We start from the raw sequence: 24,048 nt of genomic DNA, 5'->3' as shown, positions 1-24,048 counted from the left end.
ATTTCTCCGTCAATTATGGACAGACCTTCAAAGTTCTATTTTTATTCGAAAGAATGCACGAGGTTTTCCCATTGGAGCCAAGTCAGGATCCGATAGGAGGGAAGGATTACAAATCCCCACATTCGTAAATCGCAAAGTTTTCACATATTTTTTATGTAAAATAATCAGATATTTGGGTATAATGTTATTGCTGAACTGATATAATTGTCCTATTGGAACCAAGTCAGGATCTGTAGAGGAAGGGGGGGAAATCGAAGGAAGCCCTGAAATTTCAATGGCACGTACAGGGTTTTCACACATTTTTTATCTAAAATAATCAAATATTTATATATAATGTTATTGCTGAGTTGATGTGACGGAAAATCGGAAGTCGTTCAGTGCAAAAGCCATTATTTTGCATTTTAAGCACTAACCATATCATATGAGAAGTCATAGGAATACCAACAACTGTAGACAACTACTTCTATAGTATAACGGTTAGACCATTCCGCTCACACGCGGAGGTCGCGAGTTCGATTTCCGACGGGACAACAACTTTTGTTGTTCTATATTGGTTAAAACATTTCTCAAATATCTTATGCTAGGTAGCGGACCCCGGGTCCTGAAGCGTTCCTTATTTTCCATTATTGTTTCTTTATTCCTATTTTCCTTCATACGGGCTGCACCTTTACTTGACCTACCCATTGTAATATTAAATAACTAGCGACCCGCCCCGGCTTCGCACGGGTGCAATGCTGATACTAAATTAAATACACTACAGAAAAAATATGAACGTTGTATATAAAAACATAGCGGCCCGCTCCGACTTTGCACGGGCATAAAATATATATGCCTATGTCACTCAATGAAAACATGATTAAAATCGATCCAGTATTTTTGGTTCATTCATTACTGCCCTTGGCCTGCACGCATTAAATTTGGAGTATAACAATTCCTCTTTCCCTATACTTACTATGAAGATTTCCTGCTATCTTTGGAATATCTAAATTCATACAATTTTTATTACATTACACATTTTTAAACGGAAATTTTAAATTTGTAATATCTCCGAAAATATTTGTTTAATTTACATGCTGTAAGGAACCATATTGTTCTATATTAATTGCACGCTGTATTTAAGGTACTTAATTCGATAAGGATTAATGCCGTATTGCTTAATATAGCTTCGTAAATAAGCCATTTTCTCACGTAAAAAGTAAACAATAAAAATGATTAATGTGGGTTATCCCTAAAAGATAAACATATACCATCGCGGACTTTTTTGTAGACCTTTTTATGGTGTACAATACTGTAGTACATTAATTTGATCTAACTCGTATGGTTAGGCAGCGTTTTTGCTAATTGCTAAATAAGCCTAAAAAAATAGGTTAATTTACGACATCACGTTAGAAACCTCCAAAATTAGCAATGTTGCCTTAGTATATTATGCATGTATTATACATATAAACCTTCCTCTTGAATCACTCTATCTATTGAAAAAAACCGCATCAAAATCCGTTGCGTAGTTTTAAAGATTTAAGCGCACATAGGGATATAGGGACAGAAAAGGCGACTTTGTTTTATACTATGTAGTGAAGTAACTGAAAGAGAAAAATAAAATATTTTTAACAAAAAAATTGAACCGACTAAATAAATAAGAAACTCACTAACAGTTAAAAAAAATAAGCAAACCTAGTTTTTTAACAAGAAAAACATTTTAAAATAAAATATTTACGTAATAATCGTTGTAATAACTAAATAAAAATAAACAACTAAGGTTATTTAACCAATTTACTACAATTTAGCTTAATATCTACCTTAATCTATTTTTCTATTTACAATATTATTATAACTATTACCAATTGATCATTTTGAAGTCAGTACGGAGCCCAAACAATACAAAAATAATAATACAATTTTGTGACATATACACAAAAGTTAATTACGAACAAAATTAATCTAATTTATTGCTCGGCACCGCCTTGAAACTGATTCCGAGTGACTGAAGTCGGTTTAAATTTTTTGTAAAAATAAATTTATTATTAATATCTGCACTGCTATAGTTTTGTGACGGCATGTTTTGGTCTCTGTATCAGATTGACGGTCATTGTATGATCATACTTTAATATTTCTTCCTGCTCCCTAGTTTATTTAGTGCATGGCAAAATCAGTATAACTGTCATTTAATTAGATGATAATGTCATTTGCAGATACAGTATGCTTATGCATACTATGACATATATGCTGACTATGACATATACGCCACATTAAATAAGGCGAATCAAGAGGTTATAACACAGTTTTCACAATTCTTCAAGATTATTCAAATACCTAGGCAAGAAACCACACTTGATAATATGAAGATTGCCGTCATTAAGCTTTTTTATACCCGTGTATCACTTGTAACTTAAGTTCATTTTAAATAAAATAGTTTGAACCTTGCCAATTTATCTCATTCACATTCGAGAAAGAAACAAAAATCGCTACTATGGTGAGAATACATACAATATGAAAAAGGAAAATTCGCAAATTATCACAAAATGGCGTGCCCAGTGAAAAACGAATAAAAACAGATAGCAAGGCAGTGGCAGAGTTACAATAGTCAACCCATAGTCAGTTGGGTCTGATGAAGCTGGAAGTGGATGAAGCAAAAGAGCGTGCAGGTGTACGTGTACCACCTGTGATAGTAGAAATTAGCCAGCCCAGACAAAAAATTATGGGTAAACACATATGACGACTTTCTCATATTTTATTTAGATAATTGCTACCCAATATTTTATTTATTATTCTTCGTGAGTCCACAATCTACCCTATTAGCAATAAGTATTTCTTATGTCTATATTATATATACATGGCATGTAGAAAATCACTTCATTAAGCAATCTTCTGTATAAAATATTATGTTAATTAATTAGTCTTATTCTAAATCTGGTTCTAAAGTTTACATATGTCCAGTAATCAGATCAGGTGGTGTTAAACGTTTTAGTCTACGCACTTCACTATCACGTCGCATATTTAGCTGATTAGCGAGTACATTGGGATGCACGGACACTCTTTCGAACTACTTCACACAAACACGTTGAATAACACTCATTGTAGGTACTAGAGGAATATCGCGTTGTATCACTTTATTTGAAATACAGTACGGAGCATCAACACCTTATTTTGGAACCGTTGAATGATGGATATATTAGTTTTGCTAGCTGTACCCCATAGTTGGATTCCATAGGCAAAAATGGACTTGAGTATAGACTCATACAGCAATACCTTGTTATCTAATGATAACTTGGATTTGCGACCGATGAGCCAATACATTTGATATAATTTTAGTCCCAGTTGTTTCCGTTTAGAGAGTATGTGCTTCTTCCAGGTTAGGCGTCGATCTAAGTGCATACCAAAATATTTAACATGCTCTGCTTGGGGTAGTTGAGGTTGATTGATATTCACTGGTGGACATGTTCTTTTACGCAGGGTAAACGTTATATGCGTGGATTTTGTTTCATTGACTTTAATGCGCCATGTCTTCAACCATAATTGTATTTGCTCCAGGTGGGTTTGTAGGTTTATTGATGCTGTGACTGGATCTTCATGGGATGCTAACATTGCTGTATCGTCTGCATATGTTGCCACAGTAGTTATTTTTGTGGTGGGCAGATCAGCCGTATAGAGAAAATACAGTACTGGACCCAGTACACTACCTTACGAAACTCTTGAATATATGGGATTTAATTCGGTATGTTCATCGCCTTGATTTGCAATAAAATGTCTATCAGTGAGATACGATTTTAGTAACTGATAGCTACCCAATATGAAAATAAATCTATTGAGAATTACATAAAAGATATGTTCAAATACCCTAGAGAGCAAGTCAGATATTGTCTTTGATATTCAAGATCATAAATAACGTCAACACTAGAATTCAAATTTGTTTATTTTTTAGTATTTATTCGGACCAACACCACAAATTAAACTGTATTTGTGTAAATTAGTTTTCCTTGTTTTAAAATTTTATTCCAATTCGTGTATTACACCGAAATTACATGTAAATTTGCGAGCCAAAATTCCATTTGTTGAATTATATTCTTCAAATATAACTATAATTTACAACAACTGGCAATGTGGCAAATATTAATAGGGTATGATTTAACTCTAATAAATATTTCTACTGATGTTGGTTCATTATTTATCTCAAATTTGGTAAAATATTTTCGAGTCGTCGTGGAATGGCAACAGCGAGCAATTGGAATAATAAGCAATATGACATATAGACGCCCCGATAACAACAGGACCATCACATGCTACCAAAGTCGAGCCTAAATTGAAACTGAATGAAATACTATTGACAAACTTCTTGGCTTCTTGGATTTCTTCTTCACTAAAAGTTAAATATTACAATACACTTCTGTAATACGTTATTTATAACAGGTCAATTGAAAAGTCCCCGGCCTGACACATAGATAGCGTTACTAAAATTAAATCTATATGTTTTTTAGTTAGCTCTAACCCTCAAAAGATGCGTGTATAAATTTTACAGCTGTCGGATCATTAATATGTGAATTATACAATTTTGAGTGAAGCAACCTTTGATATTGTGAAAAAATGGATAAATAGGAATGAGTGTGGATAAAATATTGTTTTTTGAAGGGAAAAAATACAGTTGAAGCATAAACTTGACTTGATGCCGTTTCCGGACACTGCCGCAGGAAAATAAACCATCAAGGATTGGTATGCTAAGTTTAGACGTTGTGAAGTGAGCACCGATGACGGTGAACGCAGTGGACGCCCAAAAGAGGTTGTTACCGATGAAAACATTGAAAAATCCACAAAGTGATTTTGAATGACCGTACATTGGAATTGAATGAACTAGCAGACACTCTAAAGATATCAACTGAATGTGTACATCATAGCATTCACGAATATTTGGGTATGAGAAAGCTCTGTGCAAAGTGTGTGCCGCGCAAACTCCATGGCTCCATAATTTCACTCCGAAGTTCAATTGACAGTCATCCGAGTGGACTGCACACGATGAATCGGCTCCAAAGCGTGAGAAAAAGAATAACTTTCATTGACTACCTTGAAAAGACCATCAACAGCGACTATTACATAGCGTTATTGGACCGTTTGAAGGACGAAATCGCCGAAAAACGGCCGCATTTGACGAAAAAGAAAAAGTGCTGCTTCACCAAGACAATGCACCGTGTTACAAGTCAGTGAAAACGATGGCAAAAATCAAAAAATACTTGGTGGGAAGAAATTTTCGTTGAATGATGAGGTAATCGCCGAAACTGAGGCCTATTTTGAAGCAAAGGAAATCAAACTACAAAAATGGTGTCGAAAAGTTGGAGGGTCGCTATAATCAGTGTATCACCATTGAAGGGAATTATGTTGAATTAAAAACTAATTTTGCCAAAAAAATGTGTTTTACTATGGTAGGCCGGGGACTTTTCAATTGATCTGTTAGTTAATAGAGAGAATGAAAGAATTGTAGCTATGCTGAAAATATGCTATGTTATGAGAAATTGAGTTTTTGAGTATATATTAATCACAGTAATATACCTAATTTCTGCTAATATACTAAAATCTGCTAATATACCTAATTTGTCTTTACAAAAACTTAAATCTATATATATACTTCTAGAAGTATATATATATATATATATATATATATATATATATATATATATATATATATATATATATCTAGAGTTTGATTATTTTGAGTTTGTGTCCGGTTCTGGTGTTATCCAAAGTTGTATTACTTCGATATTGACATGAGAATGGAGTCTGTCCTCATGTCTCATTGTAATTCTCTTAATTTCCGGGGTGGAAGTATTCGAAGTAATCGGTGTAAGTAATCAGTCCTGTAGTAGCTCGGTGCACTTACAATATTACTCAGGACATTCTTTAGGAAAACTTACACTTTATTTATGTTAGATTTAGCCAAACATCCCCATAAAAGTTAAATATATTATATTCTATGATTCTAGTACCTTATTGGAAATATTTAACTGGGGATTCACTACGAATCCATTTCGCAACTCTACATGTTTTGTTTGATAAGATATCTAAAATTCCTTTTTTTAATTATCCTTATATTAAAGTCATAAGATAGATGATTAAACATATTAAGAATTTAAACAAATATGATTACTACATACGCCATTTAAAATCCTTTTTTATAAACCATATTTTGGACATAATTAAGCTGATAACTATTTAACGTTTAAAAGATGTTATATATTATATATAAAAATACGCAGATTGCTGGTAATACAATAAAAGTTTCCCATTCAGATAATTCAGATTCAAATTTTATAGGTCATTTTATTCTGCATGTAGATTTTTCTATTAGTGTTTATTTTTCAATATTTCAATAGATTAAAAAAATTACATTATTTTGATGACGCTTACCATTATTTTTAACATACGAGCATACTAGAAGAACAAATATAAGTGAATCACAACTCAAAAACTGGAATACACTAGCTTATATGTATTTCATTCTTGTACATAATGGATTGTAATTTTATCTGTAAACAAATTTAAAAAACTTAGGTTGGTCGAAAACAACTAGTAACAAAGTAATAATTAGATAAGAGCCAGCTTGGTGGCGCAATGGTAAAGGCGATGGGACGGTCCTCCTAGTGTTGCGATAGCCGCGGCTTCGAATCCATGGTCGTAAATTTAATTGTTTAAAATCTGTGAATGTTCTAGACAAGAGTGTAAAATTTGACAAGCAAAAAGATCCCAGTCACGCCAGTAACCAGGATAGATAAGACCGGATGTCTTCTGGGATGATTTCTAAAGTTGGTCACTCGCCAGTCGGTAGGCTTAATGCTGAAGACCGTGGTTCTGAGCCCACGTTAAACTTTAGGCCCAGTCCAGATAAACCCATAGTTGGTTAAAGGAGACTACCATATACATAAAAAAAATAATAATTAAATAATAATAATAAAAATATTTTTTATCCTTTTTATTTTTTTTTTTATAAGTCGAATTGTGGTTGAAAACGTGGCGTTCAAAGAAAATGAAACAAAATTTACCATGTGACATTCACCCTTTGTAGAAAAACATGTCCCTCAGTAAAATTGAATAATCATGAACTTCTGCAAGCAGACAACGTTAAATATTTGAGAATGTAATAGAAGTAATAAATTTGTGAATGTTCTAGATAAGAGTGTAAAATTTGACAAACAAAATGATCCCAATCACGCCAGTAACTAGGCTGGATAAGACCGGATCGGATGTCTTCTGGGATTATTTCTACAGTTGGTCACTGGCCAGTCGGTAGGCTTAATGCTGAGGACCGTGGTTCGGAGCCCACGTTAAACTCTAGGCCCAGTCCAGATAAAGTTATAGTTGGTAAAAGGAGACTTTAAAATATATATAAAAAAAATAATTAAATAATAATAATAAAAATATTTTTTAAGTCGAATTGTGGTTGAAAACGTGGCGCTCATCAAAAAAAATTAGACAAAATTTACCATGTGACATTCACCCTTTGTAGAAGAACATGTCCCTTAGTAAAATTGAATACTCATGAACTTCTGCAAGCAGACAACGTTAAATATCTGGGAATGCATTTTGATCGACGTCTGATGGACAAAAACATGTAGTGACAAAATGCAAATAGCTTGGGCTTCAACTAAACCAAATATATTGGCTGACAGGGCGTAAATCTAAATTATCATTAGATAACAAGGTTTTGCTGTATAAGTCCATACTTAGGCCCTTCTGGACCTATAGTATTGAACTGTTGGGTACTACTAGCAAATCTAACATAGATATGCTCCAGAGGTTCCAGAATAAAGTGTTGCGAGTTATCGTCGATGCCCCATATTACGTGACCAACAAACTGAATCAGCGTGATATCCCCATAGAACCCAAAACGAGTGTGATTCGGAGTATTAGTGCGAAATACTCTGAAAGACTATTAGTGCATCCTAATGCACTCGCAAACTGCCATACGAGCTGATTACTAGACACATAGAGTGAGATTTAATAATATCTAGAATAAGCTAGAACAGTTTTTACATGTCAAGATACTTATATTATATTATGTAACTGAAATCATATAATAATACTTATGGTCCACAGGCAGATTATTGACGTTCTAAGAGATTAGCACAAAAATGTCTTATGTATATACCAAAAAATGGGTTGATTCGTGGATAGCCTCAAAAGATATATCGTTCATACGACATGGAATCGGTAATTTACCTGAAAGGTGTGAGAAAGTAATGGCTAACATATAAAATACATTCGATAGATTTTTCATAATATAGCTTCAAATTTAAAAAAATATTTAAAAGCAATTTATAGGCCAATACTTTCACAAGTCTTAAATAAAAAAAACTATTAAAAGTATTGTTTATAGATATAAAATCTTCAACAATTGTCCAAGTTTATAGAGTAACAGATGTAATTTAAAATACCTATAAAGATAAAAGGTATGTTCAGCTATATTCGATAAGTCATGACGGCCATATTTATAAGCTACAGAAAATGTTACCAAAACAACACACACACCATTTAAATCTTATATTTCAGCCAGAATATTTATAGTCAAACAAGAGGAAGCCTACTCTACATTAAAAGAAGATAAAACAGGTGTAGCGTAAGGAAGTGTATCGGAGCCATTTCTTTACCTACTCTACACATCGGATATACCACAAATACCATGATGGCTGCGATATTTGCTGAAGAAACCACACAGGCAACTGACAATATAAATAATTGGGTCCAAAACCGAAAAATTAAAATTAACTAATTAAGTAAATCCATGCATGTACAGTTCTCGTATAATCAGACCGCACAAGCAATAATAACAATAAATAATATCATTCCATATAGCAACAACGCTAAGTATCTCGGTATAAATCTTGATGGCAAACTTTGCTTGAAGGAACATGTGTTGAAATGAAAACGAAAGAACTACAGATAAAACATAGGAAAATGTATGGGTTAATTGGAAGAAAATTGCAATTATCATACAAGCAATTGTCGAAACCTATATGGATATATATTACCTGCACGGAATTCAATTAAGGGTTAAAAGTAACATAAATGTAATATAAGTTTTTCAGAATAAAGTCATGAGAAGTATCGTAGGTATATCTAGTAGTGCACCTTTCCATGCCTTTTCAGATCACTTACATCGAGATCAATATCGAAGCAATCCAACTGTTGTATAGAACCAGAACATGACACAGACAGCAGTGTTAAAACAAAAACATTACAACAGGGACTAAGACAAGGCCGATGGGTTCTCCTAGATTATATATCTAGATTTAAACTATTATAAATACAAACTATATGTTTGCTGACAACTAGTAACAATGTAATAAATACATTTTTAAGAAGCATTGTTATAATCTTTTGGACCAATTGAATCCAAAGATTAGTGAAAATGAAGAAGAAAAAGCTTAAAAACATACCAAATACAAATAAGTGAATTATAATAGAAATTGTTTTATCATTCAGCTTCTTCGCCTTATTTAGCTCCTACTGATTTATTTTTTTGTAAAAACAATTTCCATTAAACTACGACACTTGGCGCAGACAATAGCGAAGAAGCCACATGAATATAAATAACAGCAGCTAAGTGACAATATAAATAATTGTATCCAAACCGGCAAAATTAAAATTAACGAAAGTAAATATGTGCATGTACAGTTTACGTATAGTCAGACCGCACAAGCATCAATTAAAAAAAATATCATTTATACCAACAAATCTAAATATATCGGAATGACTATTGGTGTAAAACTTCGCTGGATGGAAAATGTAAAAAAGAAAAGTAAAGAACTAGAAATAAAATATACGAAAATGTATTGATTAATTGGATGAAATTCACAATTATCAGTACATAATAAATTGTTACTAGACAAGCAAGTGTTGAAACCTATATGCACATATGGATCTCAATTATGAGAATGTTCTGAAAGAAGTAATATAAATAATACAAGTTTTCCAAAACAAAGCCTTGAGAAGTATATAGGTGCACCGATATACTCCGGGACTAAATCTTATACCGAAACCTTTAGATAACGACTGTTACACAGGAAATTAAGAGAATTGCAAGGAGATACAAGGACAGATTCCATTCTCATGTTATTCCATCATCGACAACCACCACGATCAGAACACAGACTCAAAAGAATCAAACCTTTTGATTTACACACGATCAAAAGTACTACAGTACAGTGTTGGGAGGTATATTAAAAAAAAATAGCTTAACTCTGCTATTTACATAAATATTATTACACCAGAGACTAAAGCCTTTAGATATATATCTAGATGTAAGTTATTGCAAAGACAATTTATAGATTAGTCGGCAACGACTGGTAATAATGTAATAAATAGATTTAAAAAAACTATTGTGTTCTTTTGGACCAATTGAATACAAAGATTAGTGAAAGTGGCCCAGTAGGCAGAAGAAAGAGCTTAAAAACATCCCAAAAACATATCTGTGAATTACTGTTGGAATTGTTTGAACATTCAGCTTATTCGCCATATTTAGCTCCTTCTGATTTATATTTTTGTGCAAAACGATTTCCATTAAACTGCAACACAAATATTGAAGTTGAACAAAATTACGCTAGCGTCACTTTTTAACTATAACTATAAATCCATTTTGATGTCAGTTTTCTCTCCTCAAACGTAATGAACAACATATTATAAATAATACAAATTCTCCATGAATTGTTGCTTAACACATCGTTAATTGTCTTATCTATTAACTGATTAATTTACATGACTAAACTGTATATACTAACAGTTTGTAATAAAAGTCCTTCGTGTTGTATTTTTCGATATAAAAAAATATTAAAATTCTTTGAATTTTATTTATATAACGTTCAGAAATAAACAGGACGCAATTTTATGACGACCGCTCTACAAAACCGTATATCGTTCATCGTTAATGTGTAGAGCTCTAAAATTTTCCAGCATATCGCTACAGCCTGTCGCATTTTAAACTAAACAACATCCAACGAATTAACGTCAGGTTTATATTTATTGTTATCTACTCAATTACGAAAATAATAATAAAAATATAACAGAAGGAATAATTTATTTTAACTCGTCGGACTCGCTAGATAAAAATATTATGATTTGTAGATAATACTAATTAAAACAAATCTTTTACGAAAATACGAGTAAATTTCTAAGAAATGCATATGGAATTATAGTTAATTTATAAATAGCTGATAAGTGTATATTTCTTTATTATTTGTATCGTGTCTTTATGATGGTTTGATCATGCCTGTAGAATGTTGAGTAAGTCTTATCGGAAAAATATCGATATATCGTTTATATCGATATTTTTTACAGGTATTTCTTATCGATTTTTTGTCCTATATATTTTACCAAAGCGACTTTTTTACTCTTTAGAGTAACAAATCATCAGACAATGACATATTTTTGGTCGCCAAAATAATAAATGTAAAAAATATCGATACTTAAAAATAACCAATATATTTCACAAACAAATGACTTTTTCTACCCATCAAAACAATAAATCAATTAAGATATTTATTCGGAATATTGATAATTTTTGAAAAAACCATATATACTCCAATGACCTTCATTTTAAGTCCTTAAAATAATAAGTCTTAAAAATATCGATATTTTTTACCAATATTGAACGATGTTTCGTAAACAGCATTAAAAATTTTCTGAGTTAGTGGAGAAACACCTCACATCTTCATATTAATTAAAAAATAATACTACAGTGTAACCTTAATATAACGATCTTCAAGATAAAGAATTTCTAGATTTATCGAATTTTTCGAAATCCCCTAGGACTAACCCTAAGAGGTAATACAAAATCTACCTTTACTTTCCTTTTTTAATTTTAAAGTTTCCTTTTTATCAACGAGGATTTATCTGGACAGGACCTACAGTTTAAAATCGGCTCCGAATGGCGGAGTGGCATTAAGCCTACCGACTGGCTAGAGATCATCCAAGAATACATCCAGTCCTACAAAACCTGGTTACTGCCATGCCTGGGATGGTCATCGCTTGTCGAAATTCCCACTATTGCTTAAAGACATTTACAAGTACAATCACAAACATTAAGTACATCCATGCCCCAGCAGTATTTGAACCCGCAACTATCGCAACAGTAGGAGGACCGACCTGTCACCTTGACCACTGCGCCATCGAAGCCGGCACCTTTATTTTTATCGAATACATTTACCTAAAAGACTCTTTATAACGAATTTTTACTCAATGAAGATTACAGACAGAAAGTACGAGGATGCTCCGATAAGTACTTAGCCTACAAAAGAAAAACTAACATTTTGGAAAAGTGGCGATTTATTTCTATATATAACATCGATTCCTCCTTACACTTAGGTCGATGCACTTGACCCAGCGAACACTTTTTCAAATTCGGAAACAAAAAGAAGTCGCACAGGGCTGAATCTGGAGAACCCGGTGGATGGGGCAGCGGTTTGTAGCCCAGTTCGACCAATTTGGCCATGGCGAGTGCGGATGTGTGAGTTTTTTGATACCGCTGCGCGGTTTACCTTCCAAAATAGGCCGCAGTTTCGGCGATCACCTCTCCATTCAACGAAAATGTCATCCCAGCAAGCATTCTTTTGAGATCTGAGAACAGGAAATAGTCGCTGGCGGCCAGATCTAGAGAATACGGTGGACGAAGAAGCAATTCTAAGCCCAATTCATGGACTTTTGACACGGTGTATTGTCTTGGTGAAGCAGCACTTCCTTTTTCTGTAGATGCGGCGGTTTTTCGGCTATTTCGTCCTTAAAACGTCTCAATAACGCTATGTAATAGTTGCAAGTTAGTCAATGAAAATTATTCCATGCGCATCCCGAAATACAGATGCCATAACCTTACCAGCCGACTGTAGCGTTTTCCCACGCTTTGGAGTGGATTCATCGTCTGCAGTCCACTCGGATGACTGTCGATTGGACTTCGGAGTGAAATGATGAAGAAATGATTCATCCATTGTCACATATGGACGCAAAAACTCGTCTTCAACACAATCTTCAAACACTGCTCCGAATCATCAACTCGTCGTTGTTTTTGGTCAAAAGTGAACTCTCGCGGCACCCACTTTGCACAGAGCTTTCTCGTACCCAAGTATTCGTGAATGATATGATGTACACGTTCAGTTGATATCTTTAGAGTGTCTATTTCATTCAATTTCAATTTACGGTCATTCAAAATCATTTTTTGGATTTTTTTTTATGTTTTCGGTAAAAACCTCTTTTGGGCGTTCACTGCGTTGGCCGTCTTCGGTGCTCATTTCACCACGTCTAAACTTAGCATACCAATCTTTGATGGTTGATTTTCCTGGGGTAGTTTCCGGTAACTCGGCATCAAGCCAAGTTTTTGCTTCAACTGTATTTTTTCCCTTCAAAAAGCAATATTTTATCGACACGCGAAATTCCGTTTTATCCATTTTTTTCACAATAACAAAAGTTGCCGCACTCAAAATACTATTATTGATACGACAACTGCCAAATTTATACGCGCATCTTTTGAGGGTTTGGGCTAATTAAAAAACATATGGATTTAATTCTAGTAGCGCCATCTATGTGTCAGGCCGGGGACTTTTAAAAAATTTAATTTTTTTTTAATTTAAAAATAAACCAAACGTATACTTAAATTAAAACAACGGCTTTATTTGTCAATATAAACGGATAAACAATAAAACAATTAAATATTAATATAATAATGCTAGTGTTACAATTTTCTTTCGTATTTGTATTTCTTCAGATCTGGCGCGCAGGTACTGGGTTGTACTCGAACCAGTTGCTGGAAGCCTCCGTATATGGTGTCCAGCTGAGAAACCATCCTTAAATTGGTATCGAACTGAGTCATCACCTTCTCGAATGTTGGGTAAAGCAGCTCCAGGGTGCCATGATCGAGCGTCGGGAATAGATGGTGCAACGCGTGATCGCCGAAGTTCGTCAAGACCAAGAAGTGGGAGCCTGTAATTTCCTTTCTGTCCATCACGGCATCCATTTGACTTAAACCCCAGTCGTAGTCGCTCTCAGATCTGAAAAGGTTTTAAAAATTATCATCGAGAATTATTAATATAGGTTAATAAGTTACCGTGGCGTGTCACCATCGTGGAATATATCGGGATGATGGTGAGCGGCGTGTAGGCCGACAAAGAAAAAGTGCGTACTACCCACACAAACAATAAAAGTCCACATAATGAGAGTGGAAACGAGAGCCTGTCCGCCGAATATATACATAGCCAGTGGCACAATAAATGGAATCAAATCTCCCTTACCCATATAGCCCCTTCCACTGATATATTCCAGGACTCTAAAATAATATATCATAGATCAAATTTAGGAACCTCGTCTTAAACCTCAATCGAATTTATTACCTGGTGATATAAGATCTATGGAAACCGGTCACCCATATTATCGGAGCAGCTAACCATTGTCCATATCTACGTAACGGCTTTTCTTTAATGGGCAAATACTGTAAGAATGGTTGCCACGCGGAAATTTCAAGATCATCAATAGTGTTAGTGTGAAGATGGTGACTCAATATATGGCTTATTCTCCATTCCCTATAATATAATATCGCATAAAACAGTAATATAAAGTACTTCTGATATTTTACGTAAAACTAAATATACAAAAACTTCTCTTAGGATTGATTACTTACTGGCCTAAGGAAAATTAACTACTTAGACAAACACATTTTAGTATTATTTTAAAAATTCCATAAGAACCTGTTTATATATGACCAGACATACACAATGTAATGTCAGTTAAAATTATTTCTTTTAGAATTACACAACTTGACTTTCTAATCACAATTTACGTGTTCAGTACGACAATATAAACAACAAAATTATTACCTGACTTGCATAAGTGACAAGTTGAAGTAGTACATTCTATAATTATCCTTTTGATGGAAGTAGTTGTGGGCTGCTATGGCAAGAATCGCCAGGAAGTTTCCGGCTAATATTCCCAATATGAAATTCCAATAAGTAACGGCCAAGATAGACAAGAAAATGAATATGCAGAAGAATGAGTCGATAAAAAAGTTTGTAGTTCTGATAGACTGTTTTGGCAGCGTGGGCAAAACCTTGGCAACTTCCCGTTTTAAGGTTTTATAAAAACCGTCTTCTTTAAAGGTAAATGGGGCGTTTCTCGGTATTCTAGCGTCGCGTACGTAATATTTCTTGAGTATTTCTTCAGGATTGCTTCGGACATGGTGCACTTCAAAAGCCTCAGTAATATCCAGCCCCTATAAAATAATATATCCAAAATCTAAATTAAATAAGAAGTATACAAACGCAATTTCTGACTGATTATGATTTATCACTATATTTTATTATTGTTTGGTATTTTTGTAAGATAATTATTATCTGTGTATAATGTTTTAAATTAATGTTTTCATTATATTCTTGAAAGAAAACACCTATTAGATAGGCGCCTTTATAATTATGGGATATTATTTATGAACCAAATTTAATACGACAACGTAAAATATGTTATAAACTTATGAATATTAATAAATGATAGTGACGTAAAGCCCGAAGGATATTTCTTATTCTTTCAAATATCCAAATTAATAAAATAATTATTGTATTTTATTTAATATATTTCCTTTCCAACTGCATATTTTGTAATTTATAATCTACAGTATTTTAATCCGAGTTTTAACAAATGTAATTAATGAATTATTTAAATAGTATTTATTAAAATAAAGTTGTTTTTATTAATAAGCGTTGGAAAGTTGTCAATTTTTGACAATGACGTTTAATGACACATGTTACATGTAATTTCAGTCGATCTCTCATTGTTAATTATGTTTTCTTTTTATATGATTATATAAAAAAGGGAAAATTTGTAAAATGATATGAGAATGTTCATGACATTTAACAAAAAAAAAAATACAAATATTGCATATATTATGAAATATTACATATGTTATGAAATATTACTGCTCAAGAAAATTGACAATATCATCGTTCTGAACTAAATCAAACGACAAATGTATTAGTTTCTGGTATTATATATAAAAAAATCAGTGACCATTGTGACTACAATAGTACTGTAAAGTTTTGATTTATTTTTAAGAAATTATAATAATTAATTGAGATTATTGCCAATAAATGAGTTTCATCATAACTTTTTCTTCATTATTTCCATTTATATATTAATTATTAAAATAAATAAATAACTAAAATGTTTATACATAATTGAAACATTTTTTACCAAACCTTTAATTTGAAGAGTTTTGTAATAATTCCTTATAAAAAAAATATGAACTTACTTTACTCAGTTCTAACCATTCCGGTCCCCCTGGATGCCTTTTGATAAAATCCGTTAAATCATATAGTTTGTCGCCTACCCTCCACAGACCTTCAGCCCCATCAATTTCTCGTTTGTCTTCTAACCACATATCAACCGTGTGCAGTTTCTGTCTTCTGGCAGGTGGCTTCATTTTTAATGTTGAAGGAGGCATAGAATCTGCGTTTGGCGCCATTTTTTCCTTCGCTAAAAATACCAAGACTTCATTTTATTAAATATTTTAATAAAATATATAACTCTTAACTTACATCCAGGGTCCCCAAATTCGAACTACTTTAAAACAAATATTACGCTCTATTTAAATGTCCAAGAACTGATCTTATCATTTTATTGCATAAAAAATGCTGTCCATGGCAGTTTAATTACAAAAGCGATAATAATGTTTACAAAACTATTGTTGTTTGTCCGTTTTATAAGGCTCATTCGAAATCGTCTGGAAACGTTAAGAGAATAATCTCGTTAATACTATAAATCGCCCGAGTGTGGTGGAGTATGTCTGGTTGCATAGAAAAATTCCTCCTAATACTCTACATCATTTTATAAGGTTATGATAGGTAAACAAGAAAATGTTTATGTTTTCAAGAAAATTAGTGTTTTGGTGATGATGATTTAAATTTTTATAATGTATTTCGTTTTAATTGCTTTATCAGTATTAATTACATACGTTCAAACTAAAGACTGCACTGATTTGAACATTGCTATATATCAAAAAATTGAAAGGCTTGGTTTCCATAGGTTGGCATGTTTTATAAAAATATATGCAATTTTATTATTTATTTATGTTCATAGAGAAATAAACTGGTTAATAGAGCCACACTATATTGATTATGAGTTATGGGATGAATCATCTTGTCAACTGGCTTTGATGTTGGATGTTTTGCCAGAAATGTATGTTGATCCTGATCAAATTGATGACCTTAGAAGATTAAGAAAGGTAAAATCAGTAAATTAAGTAATTTAATGAAAATATACCAATACATATTGCAGTTGAATGCCATTATAAATGGAGATGTAAATATTGAATTACCAGCACATCAAGCTTTAAAGCACAAAGTTTATATCTACTTAAATCATAGCAACTCTAATGATAAATTGATAGTAACATTACCAATTCATTTAAGATATCAGAAAAGTCATTTCGGAGGGTAGGTAAAATATATCTTAAAATAAATAATAAGTTTTATATACTTTATATACTTGCAGTTTTGGCAAAGCATATTTGAATAAAGTAAATTTATTAGTCACTTGTATAAAATCAACTTATAACATTTGCAACACTGTGACGACAATAATAGGCCCAAAAAATTTAAATGAAATGGAGACAGCACCATGGAGTAACATCAGTTATATATCAGTTTGTATTGGTTATTGCAAATTAATTCATTTTTTAATTGATATGTTTTTAGGACTTTGATGTTGTAGAATTACTTGTGCCCATTGGAGATTTAAATCACTACCCTCTAGTAGCTATTGTTACTTGTGTATTAGGCTGTGTGGGATGTATATATTTATTATCCATAATTACAAATAATAAACATTTGAATAATTAATATATCCAGTGTTGTCAATGTTGATATTAATATTGGGTTAGAAGTTTTCATGAAATATGCATGAACACTTAATAATGTGATTGCATAATTAATGAATAGTATTGATAGCCTATTTCTAAAATTGTGCTCTTACAGTAAATCTCATAATAGTATTACAATTACATACATGTTACAGAATGTATATATACAGCAACTTTAATTACTATAAACATTTTTTAAAGTATCTAATTAGGGTAATTTTCAAGTAATAAGCATTTTTATCAAATATTTTATAGCAATAAGAAGGTAGATCAATAAGTTAACCCGGATAACCCAATATGATATATTTATTATATTAAAAAACAAACAGTAACAAAATTATAACAAAATCCACAAATGTCTTTGGCATTGTTGCAATTCTTAAAAGTTAAAAAAAAAGTAGAAAAACTTGTAATTCTACTCAAATCCTTTATGTTGCCTTTTTCATACCGTTTGTGTTTATGTCATTCAATTCTCTAATTGTTTTATGCTTTTTAGTTATAAGAATTAAATTTATAACATTAACTATGTAAGTTCCTATACACACAACACATAGATCAGCTAGAATAAAATATAATATATATGCAAAATACAAAGATGCAAAATTTGAGAGAATAATTAGTAAGAGTGAACCATTCACTGCAACTGGAGAATTTGAGAGACCTAAAGTAAAAAAGAAAGCTTATTATAATTAACGATCTTAAAAATATTGACATTACTTACTTAAAGTAGCTACCATGCTGTAGAAAACAATACCAAAAAAGCTATTTGGTTTATAAAATATTGAATCTTTACTAAAAATGCCAAATCCTTTACCATATCTGAAATTGAATACAGAAGGTGAATTTAAAAATATGTGAAACTATAGAGATTCATAAAACTATAAAATACTTTTTAATACTTACTGTGAATCAAATGCTTTTGTACAGCTCATGTGTTCTGCCAAATCACAGTAAGGTTTGTAGTTTTTATTTTGTTCTAAGTGAAGTTCGACGGCGTATGCATAAAGAGAAAGGCCTAATCCTATTAGACAAGTTAGTGTAAGTAGCTGATTATATGCCCATAATGATAGCCCTGAGCGTTTATTTGATTTCTTGGGAGACATGACAAATAAGTGTTACTCCAATGTTATATTTGGATCTCAAAAATTAAATAATATTCTGTTTGAGCATCTACAATTTACGACGAGATAATATTGATGTCAGCACGTAATTAACAAATACTACAACGAAAACACTTAGTGATAAACACCACACGTACTAGTCCAGTCAACAATCATTGCTATTTCGTATTTAGACACTTTATATTTTTTCGAATCGGGCGCCATCTACCAGCTAATACTTAAGGTATAATTACAGGTAGCTAATATATCGTTTTTAATATATTTGACAAATTAAGTTTTACTGGTGACTTTAAGATTGCACTATTAATACAATACAATGTAACTAAGTTCACTTTCATTTAAAATTCAAAATTAAATATGCATTTATTTCATATTTGTCAGTATAAATTTGTTTGTTTTCAATTGGTAAATAAAACATTGTGTCCTATACAGATAATTTCAAGTAATATAGTATAGTCTATTCTAAAATATAAGTTTTAAACGTAATATTTAATAATATAGTGAAAGAGAAAACGGTTAGATAACGAACATTATTGCCTTCGTTTCTACCTACATTAAAAATCCTACCTCAACGGGGGTCGGGAGTACTTACATTCAATCACAATCCCCTATTTTTAGCCTATTGTTCTGTCCACCCGAATGCCATACGGTTAGGGGGTAAAATGTCCTTCCGCTTCTAAACACAATATGGCAACGTGGGCAACAGCGCCAAACTAACACTTCTCCCGCAAGGCGGCGCGTCGGTAACGCGACATTTTACAGTATTGACTGTGTTCGTGCCGTTGTTGTAAATATTGTTTATTTTCGGGTTTTCCGCGTTTTTTTCGTAACTTTTAGTGTATGTTGGGTGTTTTGCAAGGTGTGAAAAACTCGGTGCAATGTTCAGAGTGCCAAAGGGCTAATGGAGACAGCTGTAATCCCGGTTAAAATTCCGCCATAGCAAAACGAAAGCCTCCTCTTGACATGGCAAGGATGGTTCGCCGCAGAGCGAGTGTCTTTATCGAATAAGCCATGGAAATAGAGGTAAAACAAAGGAATAGAAGGCGAAAACGCGCTCGGCGTATGCAGCAAGAATTGAAAGAAACAAATGCTAATAAGGCGAATGCCGACGAAAGTGAGACGGAAGATGTCATCCCTAAAAAACCCCCACGACCCCCCAATCGCAGAAAAAAGCAAAAGGACCTTCTTAAAGAACCTCTATGTGAGGAGGATATCATTGACGGTTTCTCCATATTGCAGTTTCGTTCATATGAGGACCTGGAGGTAAGTTTTTCCGAGGTTATTGGCCAAATTTGCATAATAATGACAGAAACCATAGTTCCGACGGTAAATGTTGCGATATATTCAAGTTTTTTGATAAAGTTAAGTCATAATATAATCATTGATGGTCTTCCTAATCTGATTTTCGCTTTTCTCAATAAATAAGATAACTATCAGAAATCCTTTGTTTTGCACGTCCGCCTTCATATCACCTTATGTTTTCCTAAGATTGTTTAACCTTTTTTCAATTATTAAATTCATTTGCTCTTTGTTTGTAGGCTTTAATTTACTATTTTTGATGTGGTACTATCAAATAAGTCAGCTGATAGTACAAACGTTTTTCCATTTTCAAAAACTATTATTAACAAGTTTATATTCTAATATAAACGATTCTTCATAAACATATTTAAAAGCTTTATAATTTAAGTTACATGAAGAATATTGCTTTCGTTATAAAATTGTACTACTAAAACAATTATTAGTGGAAGCCATTATAACCAAAACCTATAAACAGGCTTTTTTGTATCCAATAATCTGTTATATGTATAACGTGAATCATTACAAAACCTTAACTAATTTACTTAAATATGTATTCAGATTGTTTTGTGTATTTCCTTCCATTTTCACTTATCTTATTTGGTTTTTATGTTATCATATCACTGGTATGTAAAAAGTGGTGTTTATAAAATATGTAGTTGATCTTATTATGAAAGGCTGCATTAATATTTTCAATATGTTCATATTATTATACTCACATCAATTTTGTTGATTAATGGCTCCTTTATTATGTTTATAAGGTGTGTAATTTTATGAGAAAAATTAATTGATATATTGCTTAAGTGTAAGCTTAATAACTTAGATAAGTTATATTATTTGTTTCTTGTTTATGATAAAATTGGTTACTCATGTTTTATTATCCTAAGCTATAGCATATTAATTTAAAATTAATGTATAACCTTATTTTAATATAATCCTGGTATTAATGATTTAATTCTTACTCTTTATGGAATTTATATTGGATCTATTTATTTCTTTGAAAACCCTTTCGTATAGCTTTTAAACTGGTTTCTAAGATCTAAATAGATTGTTCAAAAACTCAAATTTCAATAATATGTTATATTGTATTAAAAACTAATTGTTTTGACTATGTAGATACACTAAGTCAAATTGTTATCAGATTATTAGTAATTTAATAAATTTCATTACTGGAATGAAATAAATTGAATTTCAAGAAGTAAAAATATTACAAGCTGCACCTTTTTTTCAAATATTTCATTAGTTTTGCCTGAATACATTCTTTACATATACATTATAAATATAAATAGGACAAATATTTTTTAAGAGAGAACAAGTATTTTATATAAGATTTAATATTTCCAAACAATCTATGATGCTTCATGTCACTGGCCAGATAGTTTAATAAGGATATGATATTAATAAGAGTATAACAAATCTTTAGGATCAAAAAATATTATTTACATATATTTTACCTTGTAATTTCACTAGGGATTATGATCAGTTAACTTATATATCCTGAACTAATATGTTTCAATTACAATGTTAACCATATATAACCATGTATAATTGTTAAGAACGTAAAATATTTCAAGAACACTACCAATTAACAATCATTAGGATGTGATTAAATTAAGGAAATGTAATTAATCTTTAATAAGCTCAATTATTAAATAATGGTTCTTCTATGCGATATGCGAATTTGGTTAATATTTCTGTCGTTTGTCGCCCATCTTATTGCCGATGGAGATCCAGATAGGGGAGACGGAAAACGGAGCTGGCTCGAAAAAGAAATATATTTATGGCGTGTTCTCCACGAAGGCGACGTATCCGAATTTCGGGCAATAAATTTCCGCCGCTGGTTTATGTCCGACTGTTTACCGAATTTGTCTGGCCCTTTTTTGTGTTCTCTTTCGCTGTTACGCCGGCAACTTTTTCTTAGCTCGAATCGATGTGCATTTTGGAAATTACGAGAAAAAAAGCGGAAATTTGATACTCCACCCCTCTATTCTGTTCGAATACACTTTATTTTAGTGCATAGATGGTGATTCTTTTATGTGTTTTGAGGGTACGTGATTTTATTTTATCAATCTTTCAATACTAAGAACAAAACGTCGGTGTAAAAGTATAGTGTATTCTGAATTTACCATTTAATTCCAGTATTCGTATAAAAGTACTGTTTCTTAAAATAAACCTCAATTTAATTCGCATGTTGTTTAGTCTCGAGACCAAATTATGTCAAGGCAGCAACATTACTTGAATTTATTTAGCTTACGAGTCAGAGCAAGTAATAAAATATTGAGGAACAATGTTGTAAAATCGGTTAAATTATGGATGGAACATTTTAAGAAGCTTTTGACCTGGGAATATCGAAATTTAATATTCGTCTGTTCCAAATCCACTTTATTTTCGGATATAAATGGCGTTCGATTGTTTCTTTTGTATATTCGCAAGGGATCCAGTTTTATTTCGCGTGTATCTTTGCAGAGAGAATAATTGGCTGTTTTTATTATTTGATATTTCTTTCTATATACAATTTTATTTATCAATGCAAATAATTGTTAAACTGATTCCATTTAGTACTACTGACTTGTATTTATATGTGATGGTGTGCTGATTTTGATTTCATTGACAAAGAACGGCCTAGAGAACCCAAAAAGTTCGAAAACAGTGAATTGCAAGACTTATTGGACAAAAACTTATTGCAAATTCTCAAAAACTAATTGTTTGCAGATTTTTACGTTTACATGGGAAAGACCTAAAACGAGGGCAAGTGGCTACTGCTACAGCTACAGACAGAAAAGAAGAAATTTCTGTGGCGTATTGTGACTGGCGATGAGAAGTGGATCTTCTAGGACAATCGCAAGCTTAAAACGTTATAGATTGGTCCAGGAGAATCTTCCTCATCGACATCTAGGGCGGATTATTCATGGGCATAAAATCTTGGTGTGCCTATGGTGGGACCAGCAAGTCATAGTGTATTAGTAGCTGCAAAAGTCGAGTTAAACTATTATTACAGATACGTATCGAAGCCAATTGAACAAATACAACCAAGTATTACTGCAAAAAAGACCAACTGTAAGTCAATCTCTTGCTTGACAATGTTTAGCTACACGTTTCAAAAGTTGTGAAAGATATACTGTTGTGTATTGAAGCTTGATTGGGAAGTTCTGCAACATGCAGCGTACTCACCAGACATGGTGGCTTTTCATTACCTTGCTGTCAGAAGGATAGATGGAGAATGGGAAAAGTTGCAGATAATGAAAATATATGCCCTCTTAAAGAGATAAAAATATCATAATAGGAGTTACAATTTTTTACAACAGTTTAAAAGAACCAGTTAGTACGCTTTTCATTTCAAGTTGTTCGCATTTCAAGACGTTAGGCTATAGAAAAACATCTGTATGAAATGAGGAAATGATAGTGGGAAAAAATGTCTATTTTCAGAATCCTTAAACTATCTATAAAAAACCTCTCTGTAATTTCTGGGCATGTTTGTTTAGCAAATCGGTAATATAATAACAGTAAATCATATTTATTGGAATAATGAACATTATTAGCCTGTTATATTTAATCATTAGTAGTAATTTTAGGGATTTTATCCCAATAATTTCGACGCACACACAGGCAAACAAATTGTATATAATGAGCCGGTACAAAATAACAAAAACTGACCATTTAATTTAAAGGCAAGCGTTCCGATGAAAAGGTATTCGATTTATATAACCGCCATCCGACCCGCACCACTAATAAATAATATAAATTATATTTCGTCCATAAACAGGG

General features: G+C 32.2%; 4 protein-coding genes across 33 annotated transcripts in view; 2 read left to right on the top strand and 2 right to left on the bottom strand.

Moving 5' to 3' along the window:
• Window positions 1-13,614: 13,614 nt before the first annotated feature.
• LOC143205139 (cytochrome b5-related protein) lies at window positions 13,615-16,677 on the bottom strand. Its single transcript, XM_076418230.1, has 6 exons — window positions 16,545-16,677; window positions 16,259-16,482; window positions 14,835-15,226; window positions 14,352-14,540; window positions 14,069-14,287; window positions 13,615-14,012 (listed from the first exon to the last, which is right to left on the bottom strand). The coding sequence occupies exons 2-6, from the start codon at window positions 16,469-16,471 to the stop codon at window positions 13,697-13,699; spliced, it is 1,329 nt and encodes a 442-aa protein (XP_076274345.1). The 5' UTR covers window positions 16,472-16,482; window positions 16,545-16,677; the 3' UTR covers window positions 13,615-13,696.
• Window positions 16,678-16,803: 126 nt separating this feature from the next.
• On the top strand, window positions 16,804-17,848 carry LOC143205145 (GPI alpha-1,4-mannosyltransferase I, stabilizing subunit). The gene is made up of 5 exons (XM_076418243.1): window positions 16,804-17,031; window positions 17,086-17,230; window positions 17,284-17,441; window positions 17,500-17,650; window positions 17,703-17,848. The coding sequence occupies exons 1-5, from the start codon at window positions 16,919-16,921 to the stop codon at window positions 17,844-17,846; spliced, it is 711 nt and encodes a 236-aa protein (XP_076274358.1). The 5' UTR covers window positions 16,804-16,918; the 3' UTR covers window positions 17,847-17,848.
• Window positions 17,849-18,154: 306 nt separating this feature from the next.
• Vkor (Vitamin-K epoxide reductase) lies at window positions 18,155-19,650 on the bottom strand. 3 transcript variants are annotated; one of them, XM_076418273.1, is made up of 4 exons: window positions 19,580-19,650; window positions 18,770-19,036; window positions 18,588-18,685; window positions 18,155-18,527 (listed from the first exon to the last, which is right to left on the bottom strand). In XM_076418273.1, the coding sequence occupies exons 2-4, from the start codon at window positions 18,967-18,969 to the stop codon at window positions 18,295-18,297; spliced, it is 531 nt and encodes a 176-aa protein (XP_076274388.1). In that variant the 5' UTR covers window positions 18,970-19,036; window positions 19,580-19,650; the 3' UTR covers window positions 18,155-18,294. The 3 variants fall into 3 exon arrangements, with proteins under 3 accessions (XP_076274388.1, XP_076274370.1, XP_076274378.1); XM_076418255.1 differs by lacking the exon at window positions 19,580-19,650 and adding an exon at window positions 19,091-19,185; XM_076418263.1 differs by lacking the exon at window positions 19,580-19,650 and adding an exon at window positions 19,094-19,136.
• A 74-nt stretch (window positions 19,651-19,724) lies between these two features.
• Window positions 19,725-24,048, top strand: part of tay (tay bridge kinase) — a 366,957-nt gene continuing 362,633 nt past the window's right edge. For 27 of the 28 annotated variants that reach the window (XM_076418120.1, XM_076418113.1, XM_076418158.1 and 24 more), the window contains exon 1: window positions 19,725-20,250. In XM_076418120.1, coding sequence (XP_076274235.1) covers window positions 19,999-20,250 — 252 coding nt within the window. In that variant the 5' untranslated portion in view covers window positions 19,725-19,998. The remainder of the gene's footprint in view (window positions 20,251-24,048) is intronic. The other variant, XM_076418037.1, reaches the window with a different exon arrangement.

Source organism: Rhynchophorus ferrugineus, unplaced genomic scaffold (genome assembly GCF_030347505.1).
Source record: "Rhynchophorus ferrugineus isolate W39M unplaced genomic scaffold, kcgeb_rfMv2 rfM1, whole genome shotgun sequence".
NCBI classification, from domain to species: domain Eukaryota; kingdom Metazoa; phylum Arthropoda; class Insecta; order Coleoptera; family Curculionidae; genus Rhynchophorus; species Rhynchophorus ferrugineus.
Note: the sequence above shows the minus strand (reverse complement) of the source record. Positions and strands in the feature narration are given on the sequence as shown.